General features: G+C 52.1%; 2 protein-coding genes and 1 pseudogene across 2 annotated transcripts; all 3 read left to right on the top strand.

Annotated features, from left to right (window-relative positions):
* Positions 1-525: 525 nt before the first annotated feature.
* Positions 526-7,943, top strand: LOC131081050 (acrosin-like; annotated as a pseudogene).
* Positions 7,944-7,961: 18 nt separating this feature from the next.
* Positions 7,962-10,133, top strand: LOC131081049 (acrosin-like). Its single transcript, XM_058019910.1, has 5 exons — positions 7,962-8,032; positions 8,312-8,533; positions 8,847-9,112; positions 9,370-9,515; positions 9,960-10,133. Exons 1-5 carry the CDS (start codon positions 7,962-7,964, stop codon positions 10,131-10,133), a joined length of 879 nt encoding a protein of 292 aa, XP_057875893.1.
* Positions 10,134-17,491: 7,358 nt separating this feature from the next.
* Positions 17,492-19,673, top strand: LOC131081048 (acrosin-like). The gene is made up of 5 exons (XM_058019909.1): positions 17,492-17,559; positions 17,837-18,058; positions 18,367-18,638; positions 18,906-19,051; positions 19,500-19,673. Exons 1-5 carry the CDS (start codon positions 17,492-17,494, stop codon positions 19,671-19,673), a joined length of 882 nt encoding a protein of 293 aa, XP_057875892.1.
* Positions 19,674-20,146: the final 473 nt, after the last annotated feature.

Below are 20,146 nucleotides of genomic sequence, written 5' to 3'. Positions count from 1 at the left end.
TATACAGATGTACACTATATAAAATCCAGGTAATTATTTATTTGGGGTCAACACAAGAAATTACAAAAGGTAAAGGCTTCAAAAGGAGAGAGAGTAGGTTTAGATTAGATATTAGGAAGAACTTCTTGACTATGAGGTTGCGGAGGCACCAAAATGGGTTGCCCAGAGCAGCTGTGGATGCCCCATCACTCAAAGCGCATGAGAACAAGTTTCTAAGCCAGGGTCTGAGCAAAAGTGTCTAGTACAAGCTGTCCCTCTCTGCCAGTGGCAGGAGGGTCAGACCTAGAGGATCTCCAAGGTCCCTTGTATCCAAAACCATTCTATGGTTCTTTGATTCAATGTTATTCCTCCCTCCATGACCCCCGAGCCACAGATCCTCACAGTACCCAGAACATGGAACCCACCTCTCCGTGACATCAGCCCTGAGGCACCACGGGCAGCACAGCTGCTGCGGGCAGTGCGGCTGTGACTGTGCTGCTGCACGGAGCTCTCAGTGCTTGCAGCTGACTCGTGCCTCTGGCAGACATGAATTGGCTCAGTGTCTTCGTCCTGCTGACCGTGACCGGGCTGGTGCACGGGACATGGGACACCTGCGGGTAAGTGGGCCCAGGCCCAGGGAAGGAGCCATGGCAACACTTGCGGCCTTCCCTGCAGGGGACCCACCTGTCCCCCATGGCCAGGCCGCAGCTTCCCACCCACCATGGGAAGCCTCAGTTCCTTGCCAGCAGCCAGGTGCTGGCACGGACAGACACACACCCCATGGCCTTCCCTGGCCTGCTGTGCGTGCAAGGCCTTGGGGAGGGCAGAGGGCTGAGCTTCAGCCTGAGCCACAGCAGGCCATGAAGCAGCATGGAAATTTCTTTCTGCTTGCAGATGGACTTGTGGCCTCCGACCCATGGTGTCTGACTCCATACCTCATGATGACAGCATGACACGCGTCGTGGGTGGTGCAGATGCCAAGCCAGGGGCATGGCCATGGATGGTCAGCATCCAACACCCCTGGATGCCACGCCTGAAACATCTGTGTGGAGGGTCCCTCGTCAGTGCAGAGTGGGTCCTCACAGCAGCCCACTGCTTTAACAGGATCGAGTAAGGAGGAGCAGGGAATGGGGACATCTCCACAGCACCAGCAGGTGCCCTGCCAGCAGCACCACCTGCTACTCCCATGCCCTTTCCTCTCAGGCAGCCAGGTTGCCACAGTGCTCAGGAGAAGCCTGGGCTCGTGCCAAGGCTTCCTAACAGCCTCCAGCTTGACATTCCCCCAGCCTAAGGTGTGCGAAGGCCAAAGCACTCCCTCTGTGCCTTGCCAAGCAGAGGTCTGACAACTGCTGGGCTGCTGTGGCACATGGCTCTGCTCCCTCTCAGCCCCCTCTTCATCTTCCTTTCAGGGAAATTGGCATCTTGAATTTGGTGATTGGGGCCACCCAGTTGACTCAGCCGGGCCCTGGGGCACAAGTGCGCAAGATTAAGAAGCTATTTCGTCACGAAAAATATAACAGAAATGATAAAAGTAATGATATTGCCTTGCTAGAACTGAATGAGCCTGTCCAGTGCAGCCCTTACATCCAGTTGGCCTGTGTGGCTGACCCCACCATAAGAGTCTCAGAGCTGCAAAACTGCTGGGTTGCTGGTTGGGGTTTAACCTCAGAAGAAGGTGAGTTCCCAAGAGAGACTCCTGCCTGCAGAGCTAGCTCAGCACACTGGGGAGACAGCTTGGGCTTCCCCACAGCAGAAGCCGTACCCAGGCTGCAGGATGTACACCTCTGCGGAGATGGGCCTGGCCTGCTCCCCAAAGGCTGGCAGCAGGGTCACAGAGCCCCAGTGCCTCTGCAGAGGCAAAGCAACCAAGGGAAGGGTATCCCCTCCAGACAGGGGAGTGGGACAACTAGCAAGGAGCTGCTGGGAGTTCATTACTTTCTCTGCTCACAGATACAGACTCAAGTGATCACCTGCAGGAGGCCAAGGTCCAGCTCATCGATCTCCAGCTCTGCAACAGCACTGGCTGGAATGCAGGGGAAATCCACACCCACAACTTGTGTGCTGGTTACCCAGAGGGCGGCGTCGGCACCTGCAAGGTAGGAGCACGCCCTGAGCCACTCAGCCCCCAGCAGCACCAGCAGCCAGGGAAGCACCACCCCAACACAGCCCAGGGCCTGCTTTGCCCGGCCACTCAGTCACCCTCCCAGCCCCAGCTCCCCCTGACTGCTGTGGGGGCTTCCCACACACTGCCCATCCACACCTGCCTGCCCAGGCCTCCCCTTGTGACAGAAAGCCCAGAAAGCCCAGCTAGTGCTCTTGGCAGTGAAGAGGTCCAGGTGCCAAAGTTCCATCCTCTGCACATCCAGGAGTCCTGTGCAGAGAGGACAGAGAGAGCGCTAATTTACAGGACCCCAAGCTGTTCACAGCCAAGCTTCTGGAGGCTCAGGCACCTGAATACAACTCTGGCAGGGGCTGTGCGAGAGAAGGAGACAGCGCCTGTGCTGACACAGTCACCCAGCGCCACCTAATCCTCTGTGCTCTGCTGCAGGGTGACAGTGGTGGTCCTCTCATGTGCCAGGACAACAACGCTGCCTACTGGTGGGTCATTGGAATAACCACCGGGGGAAGAGGCTGCGCCAGAGCAAACCTGCCTGCAGTCTACACCTCCACTCAGCACTTCTATGACTGGATTCTTGCCCAGATGGGGCTGAGCCCATTTGGAAGTGCTTCCTGAACCGCAAGATGGGCAGAATCCAAAGCACATTGCAGTGCACAACAAGTATTTTCTGCTGGGGAAATGCAAAGGCAGCCTCAGGGTCAAAACCCTGCTCTATCCTGACCACAATCCTGTGTGCACACAGACACTGGAGATTACTTAGGTTTTGAAGTAAAGTGCCTCTGGTCACAGGGAACCCTCTTATCAGTGCAATTCCAACTGCTGGGCAAAGTAAGGTCTGCCACAATTGGCAACTGCGGAATGAGCGTGAGGGCAGATGTGCCAGGCACAAAGAGACAGTAGCTCCAAAGAGCCACTCACAGCCAGAGTGCCTGGCCAGAGAGGACAGTGCTCTGAGCCACCACGGCCTGGAGGAACCTGCTACCACAAGCCTTGGAAGAGGATAGGAAAAAAGCAGATACCTTGGGGGTGGTGCTGCAATGCACATGGGCTGCTAATTTAGTGCCTGGTGGGAGCCTGGGCTAAGGGAACACATCTGGGAAACTCCCAAGCATGACAAGGGAAACTCCTGGCTCCTGACTGGAGTGCCAGTGCCCTAAGGCAGAGCCAGATTTCACAGGCAGCAAAGGGGGATTGAGGTGCCAGGTGGTCACACTTCACAGATACTCAGAGGAAGAGCTGGGGTCATTCTGGGGAGAGGAACCTGGCAGGAACCCTAGGAAAGTGCGCCAGGAATGCCGTGGAAGGCCAAGGTGAGTGGGCCAACAGCACCTGCAACACCAAGGCTGTTCACAGGCATGGCCAGCCTGTGAGCCAGGGGGAAATGATGCCTGGGCTTGGCTCCATATCTGGGAGGAGACGAGGGCAGGGAAAGGGAGGAGTTGTGGAAGATGAGAGGGCTGTATAAGCGTGGCAATGGAGGGAAGGAGCAATCAAAGAGCCAGCTGCAGAGACACAAACTGCAGCTTGCTGTGCTGGTTTGCCTGAGGGCTGTAGATAATCACCACAGGATGGGAAAGAATCTTCTTAACTCACTAATTAACAAATCATCTACAAACTGTACAAATTTGCACCAAATTTTTATATCCTTTTCAATCAAACTTTGATACTCTTGGATGGGGGGGGGGGGAATGGTAGAGGCTTCTGGAATGCCATGGGGGTAGACTTGTTGGAGGCAGTTTTCACCTGTCTTTTACAGGTGAAAGCAAGTGAACATTGACTTTCACCATCTAATAGAATGCTTCAAAATGCCTTGGGCTGGTTGTCACTCCGCCTGCTTTGGATATTCTTCTTGGCTTCAAGTGATGCCTTAAAGAACCTAGAACAAAACAATAAAAAACCACACTTTTGACATAGGAGGTAATATAAAGGCTCATCTTTATTGGAGGCCTCCAGTAGCAGATATGGCAAATGACCATAGAATTCCTCCCCTACATGAGGTGAATGCAGTTTTATAAGCTTAATAAATTAGCATATTTGACAAAAATCACCAATTTTGGCCACACATGGTGAAGTAACTCCTCCCTCAGTTCAACACTCTCTAAATCCTCTTCCACTCAGATGGAAACTAAACCTTGCTTATGAAAATATGTCTCAAAGAGCTGTTTCCAGACTTCGTTTCCAGGATGAACAAATATAAGTTTAGTTGCCTTGTACTCTGCAGGGCTTGGAGGTCTGAAATACGTTTTGTCTTTCTACTTAGAGAAAAGGTAGGGAAAAGTACTAAGAAAACTCGCCACGGATACAACAACAGAGCTACAAATATATGCGTAAAGAATACAGAGAATACATAAAAGAGAAAAGGCAAAAACCTATCTGGCATCACCAGGCCAATGGAATCCTATCTCACAGTGGGTGGCACTCCTCCATTTGTCTTAATGAAAATGGGCTGGGCTGAGAAGAACCACCCCATGTCTGTACTGGTCCCTGCCTCCCTGACTTAAGCTTCTTCAAATATTTCCTGAAGTAAATTTCAGAGGCTGCCTGGTCACTGGTTTGGGCCTGGCAAAGCCAGAGCCCCCATGAGTCTGCCCTCCACCTGATATCTGCTGTGAGATGTGAGCAGGAATAAGCAAAGCAGGCTCCAACTTAAACATAAAGAAAAGTTTATTAACTAAACTACACACAATTACAAAACTACACACACACACACAAAAAAAAAGAAAAAAAAATCACAAGAAGAATGAAAACTACACAGAAACACTTCCCCCTCCTCCTCCAGATCCCAGTACAATTCATTTCCCAAAATTATCCACATCGGTCTGGCACCACCCTTTAGAAAATCAAATCTTCAGCTTATGAAGAGTAGACGGAGTCCTTCCTTGTACCACAGACTTCTTGTCACAATTAGCACCGCCCGGAGTCCTGCTATCTCGTGACATCTCCTTTCCATGCCAAGGTGCTCTCACCACCAGGCATGGGATGAGGCAGAGGCCTGCTTTCAGGGTGGGCCTTTTTAAGGATGCCTCGTCTCGTTCCAAGCAGAGCACACTCTCATCTCTGGGACCTTTGTCCCCCCCATTTCTTCTATACCCCCTGGGGCCGAGGGGTCTCAACACCAAACTCTCCTGGCTCCGAGCCTCCGCTCCCCCTGCAATGCAGCCTCTGTATCACCAGGAAACAGTCCATGGATCTACAACAAGAGAGTCCAGCAAAGTGGCCACTCCATCTTCCCCCATTTCTTCAACATCTCTCTTTCTCTTTGCCAGACCCCCTTACTGGCCTGTTTCTTCCTTCATCTTCCACCCTTATCCCTTTCCTAGGAAAGGTAATGTTCCGTGAAGTTCTCACTGTCCACAAGAGCTAAAAGCTCTCCCAGGCCGCTGGGCTGCTCACAGCCCCGCCCTGCTCCTCCCAGCCGTGCTGCCGGCACATGATATCAAGTTTCAAGATAACAGTTCCAGCACGGGCTGCATTCTCTTCATCTCCAAAAAGGGGGAGGGTAAGCAGGTCGCTCGATGCCCCCCCACCCTTCCACCGAATCCGGGCCTACCGTAAATGGGCCACGTGGCTTTCCCCTCCCCCAGCCCAGCAGCAACTGGGCCGGGGGAGGGAGGCCCAACCCTTCACTCCGGAAACCCCAAGAGGGCTCTGAAGGACAAGAGCCCCGCTTTTAACTCCTTGGGTTTGTAGTCTCAAGAGGCAGATCCAATGCCCCACTGGTCAAACCAGGTGCTCATCTTAAAATCTGAACACCCGTTGGTAACCACAGCAAAACAACATATCCCAGATGTCCCATTTCCGGTCAAACCACTAAAGTTTGACAGTCACTAAAGACCAGGGAAGTGCAAGAGTGTCACTCAGGGTTGGGGATGGCCATTACCCTGTCCAGTGAGCAGACCAGCTTAGAGCCACCCAACCATCCTGGAACAACCTTACTGTGTTGTCTTGGCAAGATTCTGCTGCCCAAACAATTTCTCCCAGTTCTGTGCAACCTCAGCCACGGGCATCTCTTCCCCTAAATAAACCAGGGATACTTCCCATCACATCAAACACCTCAAAGCACGTGAAACCCCTTTCTGAAGGAGTCCCTTGTGAAGGGACTTCCACCCCCTTCTGTGTGTGCCCAGGGACCCTAGCACCCATTGTGTGGCATGAGGAACACAAGGCTCTCCCTCTGCCTGTCTCCAAAAGACATTGAACAGAGACTCAAGTGTCCTAGCAGAGACTCAGGGCCCCCCACCTCTCGTCTTACAGGGGCCTCCACAACTCCTCTGTGGCTGCCTTACACTGATCATGCTGTGCATGCCTTCTCCACCCTCTACCAGTGATTTCACCAAATCTGCACCAAATGCCACAACAATAGAGAGGCTCAAATGCACCCTTATAATTTACACAGAGTCTACACACAAAATTGTAACGCTTCCATTTGGCTGCTTCCTGCTCTAAAGATCCCAGGTGACATCACCAGTACCTGCTCTGAAGGACGGAGGCTCCAGCAGCCCTTGGGTCCCATCTGGGCTGCCAAAGTGCTGAGGAAACTCCACTGGGTGACCATTTTGGAAGCGCAGGTGGCTCCAATGAGCCAATGGTTGCCCTGTTTGATTCCCTACCCACACCACTCTCACCCAGTCAGAGCAGGTTTCCATACCCATTCAGCCTCAGGATTCCCCCAGCAGACTCACAGATGTCACGTTCCATAAAGAGCCACCAGCTCCTGCTGCAGTGCTCAGTGTCCATTCAAATGCTGGCCAGTGCCACAGCTCCCTGTGCCCTCTGTTATGCAAAGCACGGGCAGTTCACAGCCTCTGGTCCTGCCAGCCAGAGCTCAATCTGCAGCTGGCACTGCAGCTGCACACCCAGCTCCCTGCCCCAAATGGATTCCTCAGCTGCTGCCTGCCCCAGGGACTGCACAGCCTCATCCTGCAGGAAGAGGGGCCTAAGAAAGCAGCAGAGAGCCTTCTTACAAGGGCAGGTCCTGATACGACAAGGGGCAATGGCTTTACAGGCACAGAGGGTATTGGTAATCACATATCCTCTAAACAGAGACATAGCTCTGTCCCAGTATTTTCCTGGGAAACTGTGGGAAAGCTCAGAGAAAAGAATGAGAAACAATTCTTATCTCCACTTGCTGCACATGTTGTCGTGCACATGTGGAATGTGTTATGGAGATTTTTTTACCAAACGGTGATTTTTTAAATTGAACTCTGGTGATGATATTTTGGATGCATTGACCAATTGGATCCATGGGTGTGTCATGACAGTCTGGCAAGGGCAATGGGTTTTTCTTAATAGTATAGTATAGTATAGTATAGTATAGTATGGTATTGTATAGTATAATAAAGCGATTGATTAGCCTTCTGAATCGTGGAGTCAAATGCTCATTATTCCCACGTTAGGGACGTCGTGCTACAGTAAGGGTAGCTTCAGCTGGGATCATAGGAAGGAAATCTTGATTGTGACAGTACTGAGGCAAAGGCACGGGTTGCCCAGAGCACCTGTGGATGCCCCATTCCTCAAAGTGTTCAGGTGTTCGTTCAAACTTCTGAGCCAGGCTCTGGACAACTGGTTCTAGTGAAGGCCACCCCTCTGTGCCCAACGCAAGGGAGTTGGAGCTAAATGATCACCAAGGTCCCTTCCAGCCCAAACCATTTTGTGGCTCATCAATTCCATTTTTCCCGTCCCCCAGTGGATCCCGGTGCCACATGACCCCATAGTGCCCGGAACACAGAACCCCCTGCTCTGTGACATCAGCGCCAGGACCAAGGGCACCACGGGCAGCACAGCTGCTGTGGGCAGTGTGGCTGTGACTGTGCTGCTGCACGGAGCTCTCAGTGCTTGCAGCTGACTCGTGCCTCTGGCAGACATGAAATGGCTTGGCCTCCTCGTCCTGCTCACCATGGCCGGGCTGTCGCATGGGACATGGGACAACTGCGGGTAAGTGGGCCCAGGCCCAGGGAAGGAGCCATGGCAACACTTGCGGCCTTCCCTGCAGGGGACCCACCTGTCCCCCATGGCCAGGCCGCAGCTTCCCACCCACCATGGGAAGCCTCAGTTCCTTGCCAGCAGCCAGGTGCTGGCACGGACAGACACACACCCCATGGCCTTCCCTGGCCTGCTGTGCGTGCAAGGCCTTGTGGGGAGGGCAGAGGGCTGAGCTTCAGCCTGAGCCACAGCAGGCCATGAAGCAGCATGGAAATTTCTTTCTGCTTGCAGAGGGGTATGTGGGCTCCGACCCATGGTGTATGAGTATGAGTACCTGGATCATGACAGCGGTACTACACGCGTCGTGGGTGGTGCAGATGCCAAGCCAGGGGCCTGGCCCTGGATCGTCAGCCTTAAACATCCTGCAATACCAGGCACAAGACACCTGTGTGGAGGCTCTCTCATCACTGCAGAGTGGGTTCTCACAGCAGCCCACTGCTTTGACCCCGTCAGGTAAAGAGATGCCAGAAATGGGGACATGTCCACAGCACCAGCAGATGCCCTGCCAGCAGCACCACCTGCTACTCCCATGCCCTTTCCTCTCAGGCAGCCAGGCTGCCACAGTGCTCAGGAGAAGCCTGGGCTCGTGCCAAGGCTTCTTAGCAGACTCCAGCTTACTTTCCCCCAGCCTAAGATGTGCAAGGGCACTCACACCTGCCAGAGCACTCCTCCCTCTGTGCCTTTCCAAGCAGAGGTCTGGCAACTGCTGGGCTGCTGTGGCACATGGCTCTGCTCCCTCTCAGCCCTCTCTACATGTACTTTCCAGGAAAATTGGCGTGGTGTATCTGGTGATTGGCGCCACTCAGTTGACTAAGCCAGGACCTGGAGCACAACTGAGACGGATTAAGAAGTTAATACGTCATGAAAACTATAATCCAAGTGACAAAAGTAATGACATTGCCTTGCTGAAACTGAACAAGCCTGTTGACTGCAACCCCTACGTCCAGGTGGCCTGTGTGGCTGACCCCGTCCTAAGCCTGTCAGAGCTGCAAAACTGCTGGGTGGCCGGCTGGGGTGCCACTGCTGCAAGAGGTGAGTTCCCAAGAGAGACTCCAGCCCTCTGAGGAGGAGGCTTGGGCTTCCCCACAGCAGAGGCCATACCCAGGCTGCAGGATGTACACCTCTACAGATATGGGCCTGGCCTGCTCCTCAAAGGCTGGAAACAGGGTGACAGAGCCCCAGTGCCTCTGCAGAGGCAAAACCAAACCCTGGGAAAGGAGATCCCCCTAAAGCAGCAGAGCAGGATTGGCAAGGACCTACAGGGTTATCATTTATTTCTCTGCTCACAGCTCAAAACTCAAGTGATGTCCTGCAAGAGGCCAAGGTCCAGCTCATCGATCTCCAGCTCTGCAACAGCACTGGCTGGTACGCAGGGAAGGTCCACACCCACAATGTGTGTGCTGGTTACCCACAGGGCCGCATCGACACCTGCCAGGTAGGAACATGCCACGAGCCACTCAGCCCCCGGCAGCACCAGCAGCCAGGGAAGCACCACCCCAACACAGCCCAGGGCCTGCTTTGCCGGCCACTCAGTCACCCTCCCAGCCCCAGCTCCCCCTGACTGCTGTGGGGGCTTCCCACACACTGCCCATCCACACCTGCCTGCCCAGGCCTCCCCTTGTGCTAGAGGGCCCAGCTAGTCCTTCTTGTAGCCCAGAGGTCCAGGTGCCAAATGTCCATCCTCTTCACCTCCAGAAGCCCTGTGCAGAGAGGACAAAGAAAGCCCTACCCTACAGGACCCCAAGCCACTTGCACTTAGATTTCTGTAGGCTCAAGTGCCTGGATACAGCTCTGACAGGGGTTGTGAGAGAGAACGAGACAGCCCCTGTGCTGACAGGAGCCACCCATAACTACCTGAATCCTCTGTGCTCTGCTGCAGGGTGACAGCGGTGGTCCTCTCATGTGCCAGGAGAAAGACAGCGACTTCTTCTGGGTTGTTGGAGTGACCAGCTGGGGAAGAGGCTGTGCCAGAGCAAAGCGGCCTGGAATCTACACCTCCACTCAGTACTTCTATGACTGGATTCTGGCCCATATGGATGCAGAGAACGTTTAAAGAGCTTTTTGAGCACAAGGATGCTCAAAAAGGAGGCTTTTTGGGCAGCCTTCATGGCGTGCTGCAGTGCACAGCAAGTGTTTTCTGCGGGGCAATGCCTGCTGATCCAAAGGCAGCCTCAGGGTCAAAACCCTGCTCTGTCCGGACCACGCTCATCTCCTCTAGTGGTTGAAGTAAAGTTGCCAATCATCACAGGGAACCATCTTTATGACTGAATTCTGATTCCTGGGCAAGGTAAAGACTTCAATATTCCGCACCTGCAGAATGAGTGTGGGGGCACAAAGAGACACAGTGGCTCCAAAGAGCTCCAAAGTGCCTGGCCAGAGAGGACAGTGCTCTGAGCCACCACGGCCTGGAGGAACCTGCTACCACAAGCCTTGGAAGAGGATAGGAAAAAAGCAGATACCTTGGGGGTGGTGCTGCAATGCACATGGGCTGCTAATTTAGGGCCTGGTGAGAGCCTGGGCTAAGGGAACACATCTGGGAAACTCCCAAGCATGACAAGGGAAACTCCTGGCTCCTGACTGGAGTGCCAGTGCCCTAAGGCAGAGCCAGATTTCACAGGCAGCAAAGGGGGATTGAGGTGCCAGGTGGTCACACTTCACAGATACTCAGAGGAAGAGCTGGGGTCATTCTGGGGAGAGGAACCTGGCAGGAACCCTAGGAAAGTGCGCCAGGAATGCCGTGGAAGGCCAAGGTGAGTGGGCCAACAGCACCTGCAACACCAAGGCTGTTCACAGGCACGGCCAGCCTGTGAGCCAGGGGGAAATGATGCCTGGGCTTGGCTCCGTATCTGGGAGGAGACGAGGGCAGGGAAAGGGAGGAGTTGTGGAAGATGAGAGGGCTGTATAAGCGTGGCAATGGAGGGAAGGAGCAATCAAAGAGCCAGCTGCAGAGACACAAACTGCAGCTTGCTGTGCTGGTTTGCCTGAGGGCTGTAGATAATCACCACAGGATGGGAAAGAAATTTCTTTTCTCCACTTGTTAATTAACAAATCATCTACAAACTGTACACATTTGTGCCCTAATTCTAAATCCTTTCAATCAAATTTTGATAATGAGGGCTGCAGGGGGCAAGGTCGGGTGGAATGGTACAGGATCTTGGAATGCCTTGGGGAAGACATGTGCCAACTTCATTCTCTTGGCTTCCAGGCCAATGGAGTCCTGCCTCACAGCAGGTGGCACTCTTCCCTTTGTGTTAATATGGGCTTTGCTGAGAAGAACCATCCAACATCTGTACTGGTCCCTGCACCCTGACTTGAGTTAGGGGCTGCCGGCTTACTAAAGAGACTGAGTGCAAGAGTGTCACTCAAGGCAGCAGAAGGCCATTACCCTGCCCAGTGAGGAGACCAGCTTAGAATCAACCTATTGCCCTGGCACAACTTTACTGTGCTGTCTTGGCAAAATTCTGCCCATAAGAATTTCTGTGAATGTTACACAAGCTCAGCCACAGGTGTCCTCTGAACTACAACAAGAATATTTCCCATCATGTCAAAAATCACTAGGGATATGAAACTCCTTTTTCATGCCAAAAAGGGACTTCCACCCCCTACTGTGTGAGCCCAGGGGCACTAGCACCCTGGCACGAGGGACACAAGGCTCTCCCTCTGCCTGTCTCCAAAACCCTTTGAGGAGAGACTTGACTATCCTAGCAGAGACTCAGGGCCTCCCACCTCATATATTATGGGGGTCTCCACAACTCCTCTGTGGCTGCCTTACACTGATCATGCTGTGCGTGCCTTCTCCACCCTCTACCAGTGATTTCACCAAATCTGCACCAAATGCCACAACAATAGAAAGTTTCAATGCACCCGTATAATTTACACAGAGTTTGCACATGAAATTGTAACACTCCCCATTTGGCTCCTTCTTGCTCTAAAGATCCCAGGTGAACTCACCTGCTGCCAGCAATTGCATCTTTGGAAGAGCAAGGCTCTAAGGTCCCATCTGGGCTGCCAAAGTGCTGAGGAAACTCCACTGGGTGACCATTTTGGAAGCGCAGGTGGCTCCAAAGAGCCAATGGTTGCCCTGTTTGATTCCCTACCCACACCACTCTCACCCAGTCAGAGCAGGTTTCCATACCCATTCAACCTCAGGATTCCCCCAGCAGACTCACAGATGTCACGTTCCATAAAGAGCCACCAGCTCCTGCTGCAGTGCTCAGTGTCCATTCAAATGCTGGCCAGTGCCACAGCTCCCTGTGCCCTCTGTTATGCAAAGCACGGGCAGTTCACAGCCTCTGGTCCTGCCAGCCAGAGCTCAATCTGCAGCTGGCACTGCAGCTGCACACCCAGCTCTCTGCCCCAAATGGATTCCTCAGCTGCTGCCTGCCCCAGGGACTGCACAGCCTCATCCTGCAGGAAGAGGGGCCTAAGAAAGCAGCAGAGAGCTTTCTTGTTGCAGAATGAGGCTTTTGTCGGGGATGAGCCATTTGTCGGTGAGGGGAGAGTCGGACACTCAATATGAGTCATAAGCAAGTTCCCTTTATTGAAGAGAGCATCAGACACTTATACAGCAAATAATAAGCTCATGAATATTCTCTAAGCCAAGCGATCTATTGGTTAAACTATACCATCAACTCTTCTTCATTCCTTTGGGCCTACATTCTCTATTTCCCACGTCTCTCTGTCTACCTGCCATCACACCCAGCTAGGCCCGAGGACACGCCATCTTGCAGGTGCAAAAACTCAAACTAGCTGTGTTCGGTAATTTCCCAGCTCCTGGTCGGCTAACAAGCGAATGTCTACGTGACCTCTGTCATCTAGCCATTTCTCCACATTTCCCCCGTTTTCTTTTGGAACAAGCAAAGTTCTATGGGTTAACTGCGTCACACTCTTTGTAATACAAGAATAGGCAATTCTAATAACTATTACATTACAAGCAGTATTCTCAACTAGCAAGGTTTCTTACAAGGGATCTAAGCCAGGGAGACAAACCGAAAAGGCTGTCACTATATATAGGATATGCTATACAACAAATACAAGAAGGATTCTATGCTGCTACAAGGCTCAAACAAAACTCAGGTGTGCTAATACAACTTACAAAAATAAGCTACAGGAACTACATGTGCACAGGTTTCATCTGTGTCGATTGTCTGGTAAGTTTGCTTTCCATTCTCAAACAGCAGATATGCTTCAAACAGGAATGGCTCTACTTACAAATGCTTCTGATTGTCTCTTTTAACTAGAGTTTCTCTGATGTTCATGACAACACTCCGCACACAAGTTATAAAATAAACATCTAGCATAAATTTATCTGACGTCACTTAAACCTAATAGCACTTAAACTTAAAACATTTAAACTTAAAATATTTAAACTTAACAGAATTTAACATCACTTAAACTTATCTTTACTTAACAGAAATTAAGCTCAACAGAACTTTAACTTACTTTAACAGACTTTAACAAAACTTAACCTTAAGAGAACTTAAACTTAACAGATTTTCAAATCAACAGAACTTACATGTAAAATCACTTAAATTTAACAGAACTTAACAGAACTCAACTGACTTTAAAGTCTACATAACTTAATATAATTTAAACTTAACAGAACTTAACATCACTTAAACTTAATAACACTTTAACTTAACAGAAATTAAACTTAACAGCGCTTAAACTTAGCAGAACTTAAGTTTAACAGACTTTAACTTTAACAAAACTTAACAGAACTTAAACTTAACAGATTTTCAAATCAACAGAACTTACATGTAAAATCACTTAAATTTAACAGAACTTAACAGAACTCAACTGACTTTAAAGTCTACATAACTTAAACTTAATATAATTTAAATGTAACAGAATCTAACTTCACTTAAATTTTATAACACTTAAACTTAACAGAAATTAAACTTAAAAACACTTAACTTTAACAGTATTTGACATTTAATGACACTTAATAGACAATTTAACTTAAACTACTTAGCAACAGATAGAACTTACTATAGAAATAGAATAGAATATAGAATTTACTATAACTTACTTACAGGCTTAAATCTAAAATACTAAGCGAAAAACAACTTTCTTTGTGTGTTTGCTACAGCATTTTGACACTTGAATGCACCTAAACATAAGGAGTTTGTTCAAGGTATACTTGTGGAAAAATTCTTTTGAATTCAGTGGTTGCTTTTTACATCTACTACATCTAAGCAAGGCTCAAAGAATACAAAAAGCACACTTATTACATTTTACTTATACAATCGCTTTAACACATCTTTAACCTTTTTAAATTTTTCAAAATACAATTTCAGAGTTTGATGTTCTACCGACTGAGTTATCTGGGCTTCTGATGTTTAAAGTCTATGTTAATACAGGTGATTTTAAGACAGCATAACGGATGCTAAGCTAAATCGGCTGAAATTTGGCTCACGCATTCACTACGCTGATTTCTTTTGCACAGTCTCTGCCAGGAAGAACAAAAAATCTTTTCAACTTAGGTGAGGAGCGTCCTGATAGTAACGCTCCTTGATGTTGCTTATTTATCATCACTGGTCTCTTAACTGCAGTAGGGATTCTTTTGAGTCACATTTATTACGACTATTAGGTCTAAAACTGAAGCTTTCCCCCGGCTGCGGGGCGGAGGGGGAAAGTAGTCGCTTGGTAGGCACCTGGGATCGGGGCCGCCGCTACTTGTGTCGCTGTGATGCTTTGGGTGAACGTAGCTGCTGCTGGACGCAGCGCAGCATTCTGGCGGTGCGAGTCGCGGCCCCCGCGGCGGGGGCCCCCCCCACTGCGCTGCGCCTTCTTTGCGCTGTCGCCGCCGCCGCTTCAGGCTGCCAGCAGGGCACGGCGGGCCCCGCCGCGGGCTGGTGCCCGCTGCTGAGCCCCGCGCACCCAGCCTCGCCGGTGAGCACCGCACCGCACCGCGGACACGGCACCGCCCGCCTCGCTCGGGCTCTGTGGCTGTTCGTATTGTTGCTCGCCGAGCGCCGGCCGGCCACACCGAGTTTGGGCGCCGGAGAAGCTGGAAAAGCTGGGCTCGCGCGTGTTGTCTCTGCCGCCGAGCGCCGGCCGGCAGCGCCGAGCCTTGCGCGCCGGAGACACTGTCCGTGGCAGCGCCGGCTGAGCCGCGCAGCTATACTTGCCGTCTGTTAAGGTACAGTCTGTTTTAGGTTACTAAGTCGAAACTAAGGCTCTCTCCGGCTGCGGGGCAGAGGGAGAAGCGCTCCCGCTGGAAAATCGCTCTGGTTCTGCGCCGATTGTGTCGGAGCGGGCGACCCCCCCGCGCTGGGCTTCTTGTTTCGGAAGACGCGCTGTAGGCTAATCTTTGCGTGCGCCGGCCCCAGCGCAGCATCTGCGGTGGCGCGGGTCGCTCCCCGTGCCGCAGGGCTCCGCTCCCCCCGCGGCGGCGCTCAGGTTCCCCCGCAGTGGGGCTCTGCTCCAGGCGAGCCGCCCGTGCCCGCCACCGCTTGGAGCCGCCGCGGCCGCCTGAGGCGAGCCGCTTGCCGTGGCTGCTCCCCATGGCGCAGCGCCCATGCCGAGTTCGGAGTGGCACAGCCCCGCAGGCGCCCCGAGCCGCGGCTCCTGCCACGATCACAGCAGGGTCGCTGATTTATTGTGCGTATACTTGCAGCGCCAGCACCACAACGCACGTTTTTGCAAGTCTATGCAGCAATCTTGGGAATTCTCTTTCCAAGTGGACAGTCTATAGTCCCCACTTTTCTAAAAAGCATTTAAAAGGATTATATGCTGCTTTTCCCTGTATTACTTTTTAACTTGTCATTCATTCAGCGCGCTGCAGCCTATCTAGGATGTTGGCGGCATTCAGTCGGCTGGACTCTCTTGTGAGGTCGCCAGGGCACCAAAGCCCACCCTTTCACTTTTTTCTAGGACTTCTCTATAGGGTCACCTGAAGGCAGGGCTCGCTTTCTGTGCCTCTCGGGCTGTCTCGGGACTGACACCCAAATACTGCACCGACCGTGGCTCGCAGGCCCAAATCTTCTGTAAAGTCCGTAGGGTCTGTAGGGTCTGTAGAGTCCGTAGGGTCTGTAGAGTCTATAGAGTCCCTGTTCTGGCGCCATTTGTTGCAGAATGAGGCTTTTGTCAGGGATGAGGCATTCGTCGGTGAGGGGAGAGTCGGACACTCAATATGAGTCATAAGCAAGTTCCGTTTATTGAAGAGAGCATCAGACACTTATACAGCAAATAATAAGCTCATGAATATTCTCTAAGCCAAGCGATCTATTGGTTAAACTATACCATCAACTCTTCTTCATTCCTTTGGGCCTACATTCTCTATTTCCCATGTCTCTCTGTCTACCTGCCATCACACCCAGCTAGGCCCGAGGACACGCCATCTTGCAGGTGCAAAAACTCAAACTAGCTGTGTTCGGTACTTTCCCAGCTCCTGGTTGGCTAACAAGCAAATGTCTATGAGACCTCTGTCATGTAGCCATTTCTCCATATGACGAAGTGAAGGGAGACGACCATACGATTGATGAGCATCGAACTCCAATTTATTGATCCAAAAGGCACGTTTTTATAACCGTGTTAATTAAGTTCATACATATTGCAAAACTCAAGCTCACCGTAGGCTACAGATCAAACACTAACCCCTCCCTTTGTTTTCAATACCTGTGGTTTGTTTATTGAAACCAAGATTTGTGTTCTCACCCTGATATGAAGGGTTCTCAAAACCTCCATGTCTGTTCCCAAAACAGCCAGGGACAGAATGTTTACCTGTTATGAGAAGACTGCCTGAGAATCCTGCTGTTTATAAAAATGTGCCTGAGAACCTAGTTATTTACAGAAACAGGCTTGGGAACTGCTGCTTTACAGCTGCCTTTTACTTTTCCATCAGCTGTATATTTTCATGGCCTCTTTCTTTAAGCCATGTTTGAACCAAGCTCTCCACATCCATACTTTCTTACAAGGGCAGGGCCTGATAGGACAAGGGACAATGGCTTTACGGGACAGAGGTAGCTTTAGATGAGATCATAAGAAGGAATTCTGGATTGTGAGGGTACTGAGGCACTTGCATTAGTTTGTTCAAGTACTGTTCTCAAGCCAAGCTCTGGACACTCTGGGCAACCAGGTCTGGTGCAAGACCCTCCCCATCCCTCCCTGGGATCCCTACTGCTATTCCTCCCTGCCGATGGCAGGGCGTTGGAGGTAAATGACCTCCAAGCTTCCTTCCAACCCAAACCATTTGATGGCGCTTTGATTTGGTATTGTCCCTACCTCAGTGAGCCCCCTTGACATGGGCCACAGTGCCCAGAGTACAGAACCCACCCCTCCATGACATCAGCCCCAGGGCTGAGGGCACCACAGGCAGCGCGACTGCTGCGGGCACTGTGGCTGTGACTGTGCTGCTGCACGGAGCCCTCAGAGCTTCCAGCTGACACTTGGAATGCCTTGGCAGCCATGAATTATTTTGGCCTCCTCGTCCTGCTGACCATGGCCGGGCTGGCACAGAGCCAGTACACCTGCGGGTAAGTGGGCCCAGGCCCAGGGAAGGAGCCATGGCAACACTTGCGGCCTTCCCTGCAGGGGACCCACCTGTCCCCCATGGCCAGGCCGCAGCTTCCCACCCACCATGGGAAGCCTCAGTTCCTTGCCAGCAGCCAGGTGCTGGCACGGACAGACACACACCCCATGGCCTTCCCTGGCCTGCTGTGCGTGCAAGGCCTTGGGGAGGGCAGAGGGCTGAGCTTCAGCCTGAGCCACAGCAGGCCATGAAGCAGCATGGAAATTTCTTTCTGCTTGCAGATGGACTTGCGGCCTCCGACCCATGGTGTCTGACTCTGGGTACAATAGTCATGACCACGGCATGACACGCATCGTGGGTGGCACAGGTGCCAAGCCAGGGGCCTGGCCGTGGATGGTCAGCATCCAGCATCCGAGCATACCAGGCACAAAGCATTTCTGTGGAGGATCGCTCATCAGGGCAGATTGGGTCCTCACAGCTGCCCACTGCTTTGACCTCATTTTGTAAGAAGGGGCAGGGAATAGGGACATACCCAAAACACCAGCAGGTGCCCTGTGAGCAGCACCACCTGCTATTCCCATCCCCTTTCCTCTCATGCAACCAGGCTGCCACAGTTCTCTGGAGAAGCCTGGGCTCATGCCAAGGCTTCCTAGCAGACTCCAGCTTGACATTCCCCCAGCCTAAGATGTGCAAGGGCGCCTGCCAGAGCACTCCTCCCTCTGTGCCTTTCCAAGCCAAGGTCTAGCATCTGCTGGGCATCTGTGGCACATGGCTCTGCTCCCTCTCAGCTCTCTCTCTATCTGCCTTTCAGTGACAGCAGCTTGGTGTATGTGGTGATTGGGGCCACCCAGTTGACTCAGCCAGGCCCTGGGGCACAAGTCCGCCAAATTAAGAAGTTAATACGTCATGAAAACTATCAGAGACGTGACATGAGCAATGACATTGCCTTGCTGGAACTGAGCAAGCCTGTTGACTGCAGCCCCTATGTCCAGCTGGCCTGTGTGGCCGATGCTATCTTAGGGTTGTCAGTGGCACAGGCACGTAACTGCTGGATTGCTGGCTGGGGTGCCACCACTGCAAAAGGTGAGTTCTCAAGAGGGACTCCAGAGCCAGCTCAGCACACTGAGGAGATGGTTTGGGCTTCCCCATAGCAGAGGCCAAAGCCAGGAAACAGGCCGTACACCTCTGCAGAGATGGGCCTGGCCTGCTCCCCAAAGGCTGGCAGCAGGGTCATAGCACCCCATGCCTCTGTAGAGGCAAAGCTATGCCCTACAGAAGGGGATCCTCCACAGACAAGGAAGAAGGACTGGGAAGGAGGTGCTGGGGGCTTGTTTCTTTCTATGCTCACAGATAAAACTCCAAGTGATCACCTGCAGGAGGCCAAGGTACACCTAATCAATATCCAGCTGTGTAACAGCACCTTCTGGAACTCAGGGAAAATCCACGCCCACAACTTATGTGCTGGTTACCCACAGGGCCGCATCGACACCTGCCAGGTAGGAATGTGCCACGAGCCTCTCAGCCCCCAGCAGCACCAGCAGCCAGGGAAGCACCACCCCAACACAGCCCAGGGCCTGCTTTGCCCGGCCACTCAGTCACCCTCCCAGCCCCAGCTCCCCCTGACTGCTGTGGGGGCTTCCCACACACTGCCCATCCACACCTGCCTGCCCAGGCCTCCCCTTGTGACAGAAAGCCCAGAAAGCCCAGCTAGTGCTCTTGGCAGTGAAGAGGTCCAGGTGCCAAAGTTCCATCCTCTGCACATCCAGGAGTCCTGTGCAGAGAGGACAGAGAGAGCTCTACCCTACAGGACCCCAAGCCATTCACAGCCAAGCTTCTGGAGGCTCCAGCACCTGAAGAAAGTTCTGGCTGTGCGAGAGAAGGAGACAGCCCCTGTGCTGACAGGAGTCACCCATAACCACCTGAATCCTCTGTGCTCTGCTGCAGGGTGACAGCGGTGGTCCTCTCATGTGCCAAGACAAACATGCTGACTACTGGTGGGTTGTTGGAGTGACCAGCTGGGGAAAAGGCTGTGGCAGAGCAAGGCGACCGGGAGTCTACACCTCCACTCAGCACTTCTATGACTGGATTCTGGCCCATATGGACACAGAGAACATTTAAAGAGCTTTTTGAGCACAAGAATGTGCAGCCTCCATGGTGTGCTGCAGTGCACAGCAAGTGTTTTCTGCGGGGCAATGCCTGCTGATCCAAAGGCAGCCTCAGGGTCAAAACACTGCTCTATCATGACCACACTCATCTCCTCTAGTGGTTGAAGTAAAGTTGCCAATTGTCACAGGGAACCATCTTTATGACTGAATTCTGATTCCTGGGCAAGGTAAAGACTTCAATATTCCGCACCTGCACAACAAGCCTGGGGGCACAAAGGGACACAGCGGCTCCAAAGAGCTCCAAAGTGCCTGGCCAGAGAGGACAGTGCTCTGAGCCACCACGGCCTGGAGGAACCTGCTACCTCAAGCCTTGGAAGAGGATAGGAAAAAAGCAGATACCTTGGGGGTGATGCTGCAATGCACATGGGCTGCTAATTTAGGGCCTGGTGAGAGCCTGGGCTAAGGGAACACATCTGGGAAACTCCC

The sequence above is a fragment of the Melospiza georgiana genome, chromosome 3 (assembly GCF_028018845.1).
Source record: "Melospiza georgiana isolate bMelGeo1 chromosome 3, bMelGeo1.pri, whole genome shotgun sequence".
In the NCBI taxonomy this organism is placed as follows: Eukaryota; Metazoa; Chordata; class Aves; order Passeriformes; family Passerellidae; genus Melospiza; species Melospiza georgiana.
Note: the sequence above shows the minus strand (reverse complement) of the source record. Positions and strands in the feature narration are given on the sequence as shown.

Bases quoted from the DNA above. Each gene is read 5' to 3' on its own strand.
- LOC131081049 (XM_058019910.1), top strand. From the start codon at position 7,962: ATGAAATGGCTTGGCCTCCTCGTCCTGCTCACCATGGCCGGGCTGTCG. The intron at 8,033-8,311 runs GTAAGTGGGCCC...TTCTGCTTGCAG, and splicing joins GGGACATGGGACAACTGCGG to AGGGGTATGTGGGCTCCGAC. The intron at 9,113-9,369 runs GTGAGTTCCCAA...CTCTGCTCACAG, and splicing joins GGGTGCCACTGCTGCAAGAG to CTCAAAACTCAAGTGATGTC.
- LOC131081048 (XM_058019909.1), top strand. From the start codon at position 17,492: ATGAATTATTTTGGCCTCCTCGTCCTGCTGACCATGGCCGGGCTGGCA. The intron at 17,560-17,836 runs GTAAGTGGGCCC...TTCTGCTTGCAG, and splicing joins CAGAGCCAGTACACCTGCGG to ATGGACTTGCGGCCTCCGAC. The intron at 18,059-18,366 runs GTAAGAAGGGGC...TCTGCCTTTCAG, and splicing joins CACTGCTTTGACCTCATTTT to TGACAGCAGCTTGGTGTATG.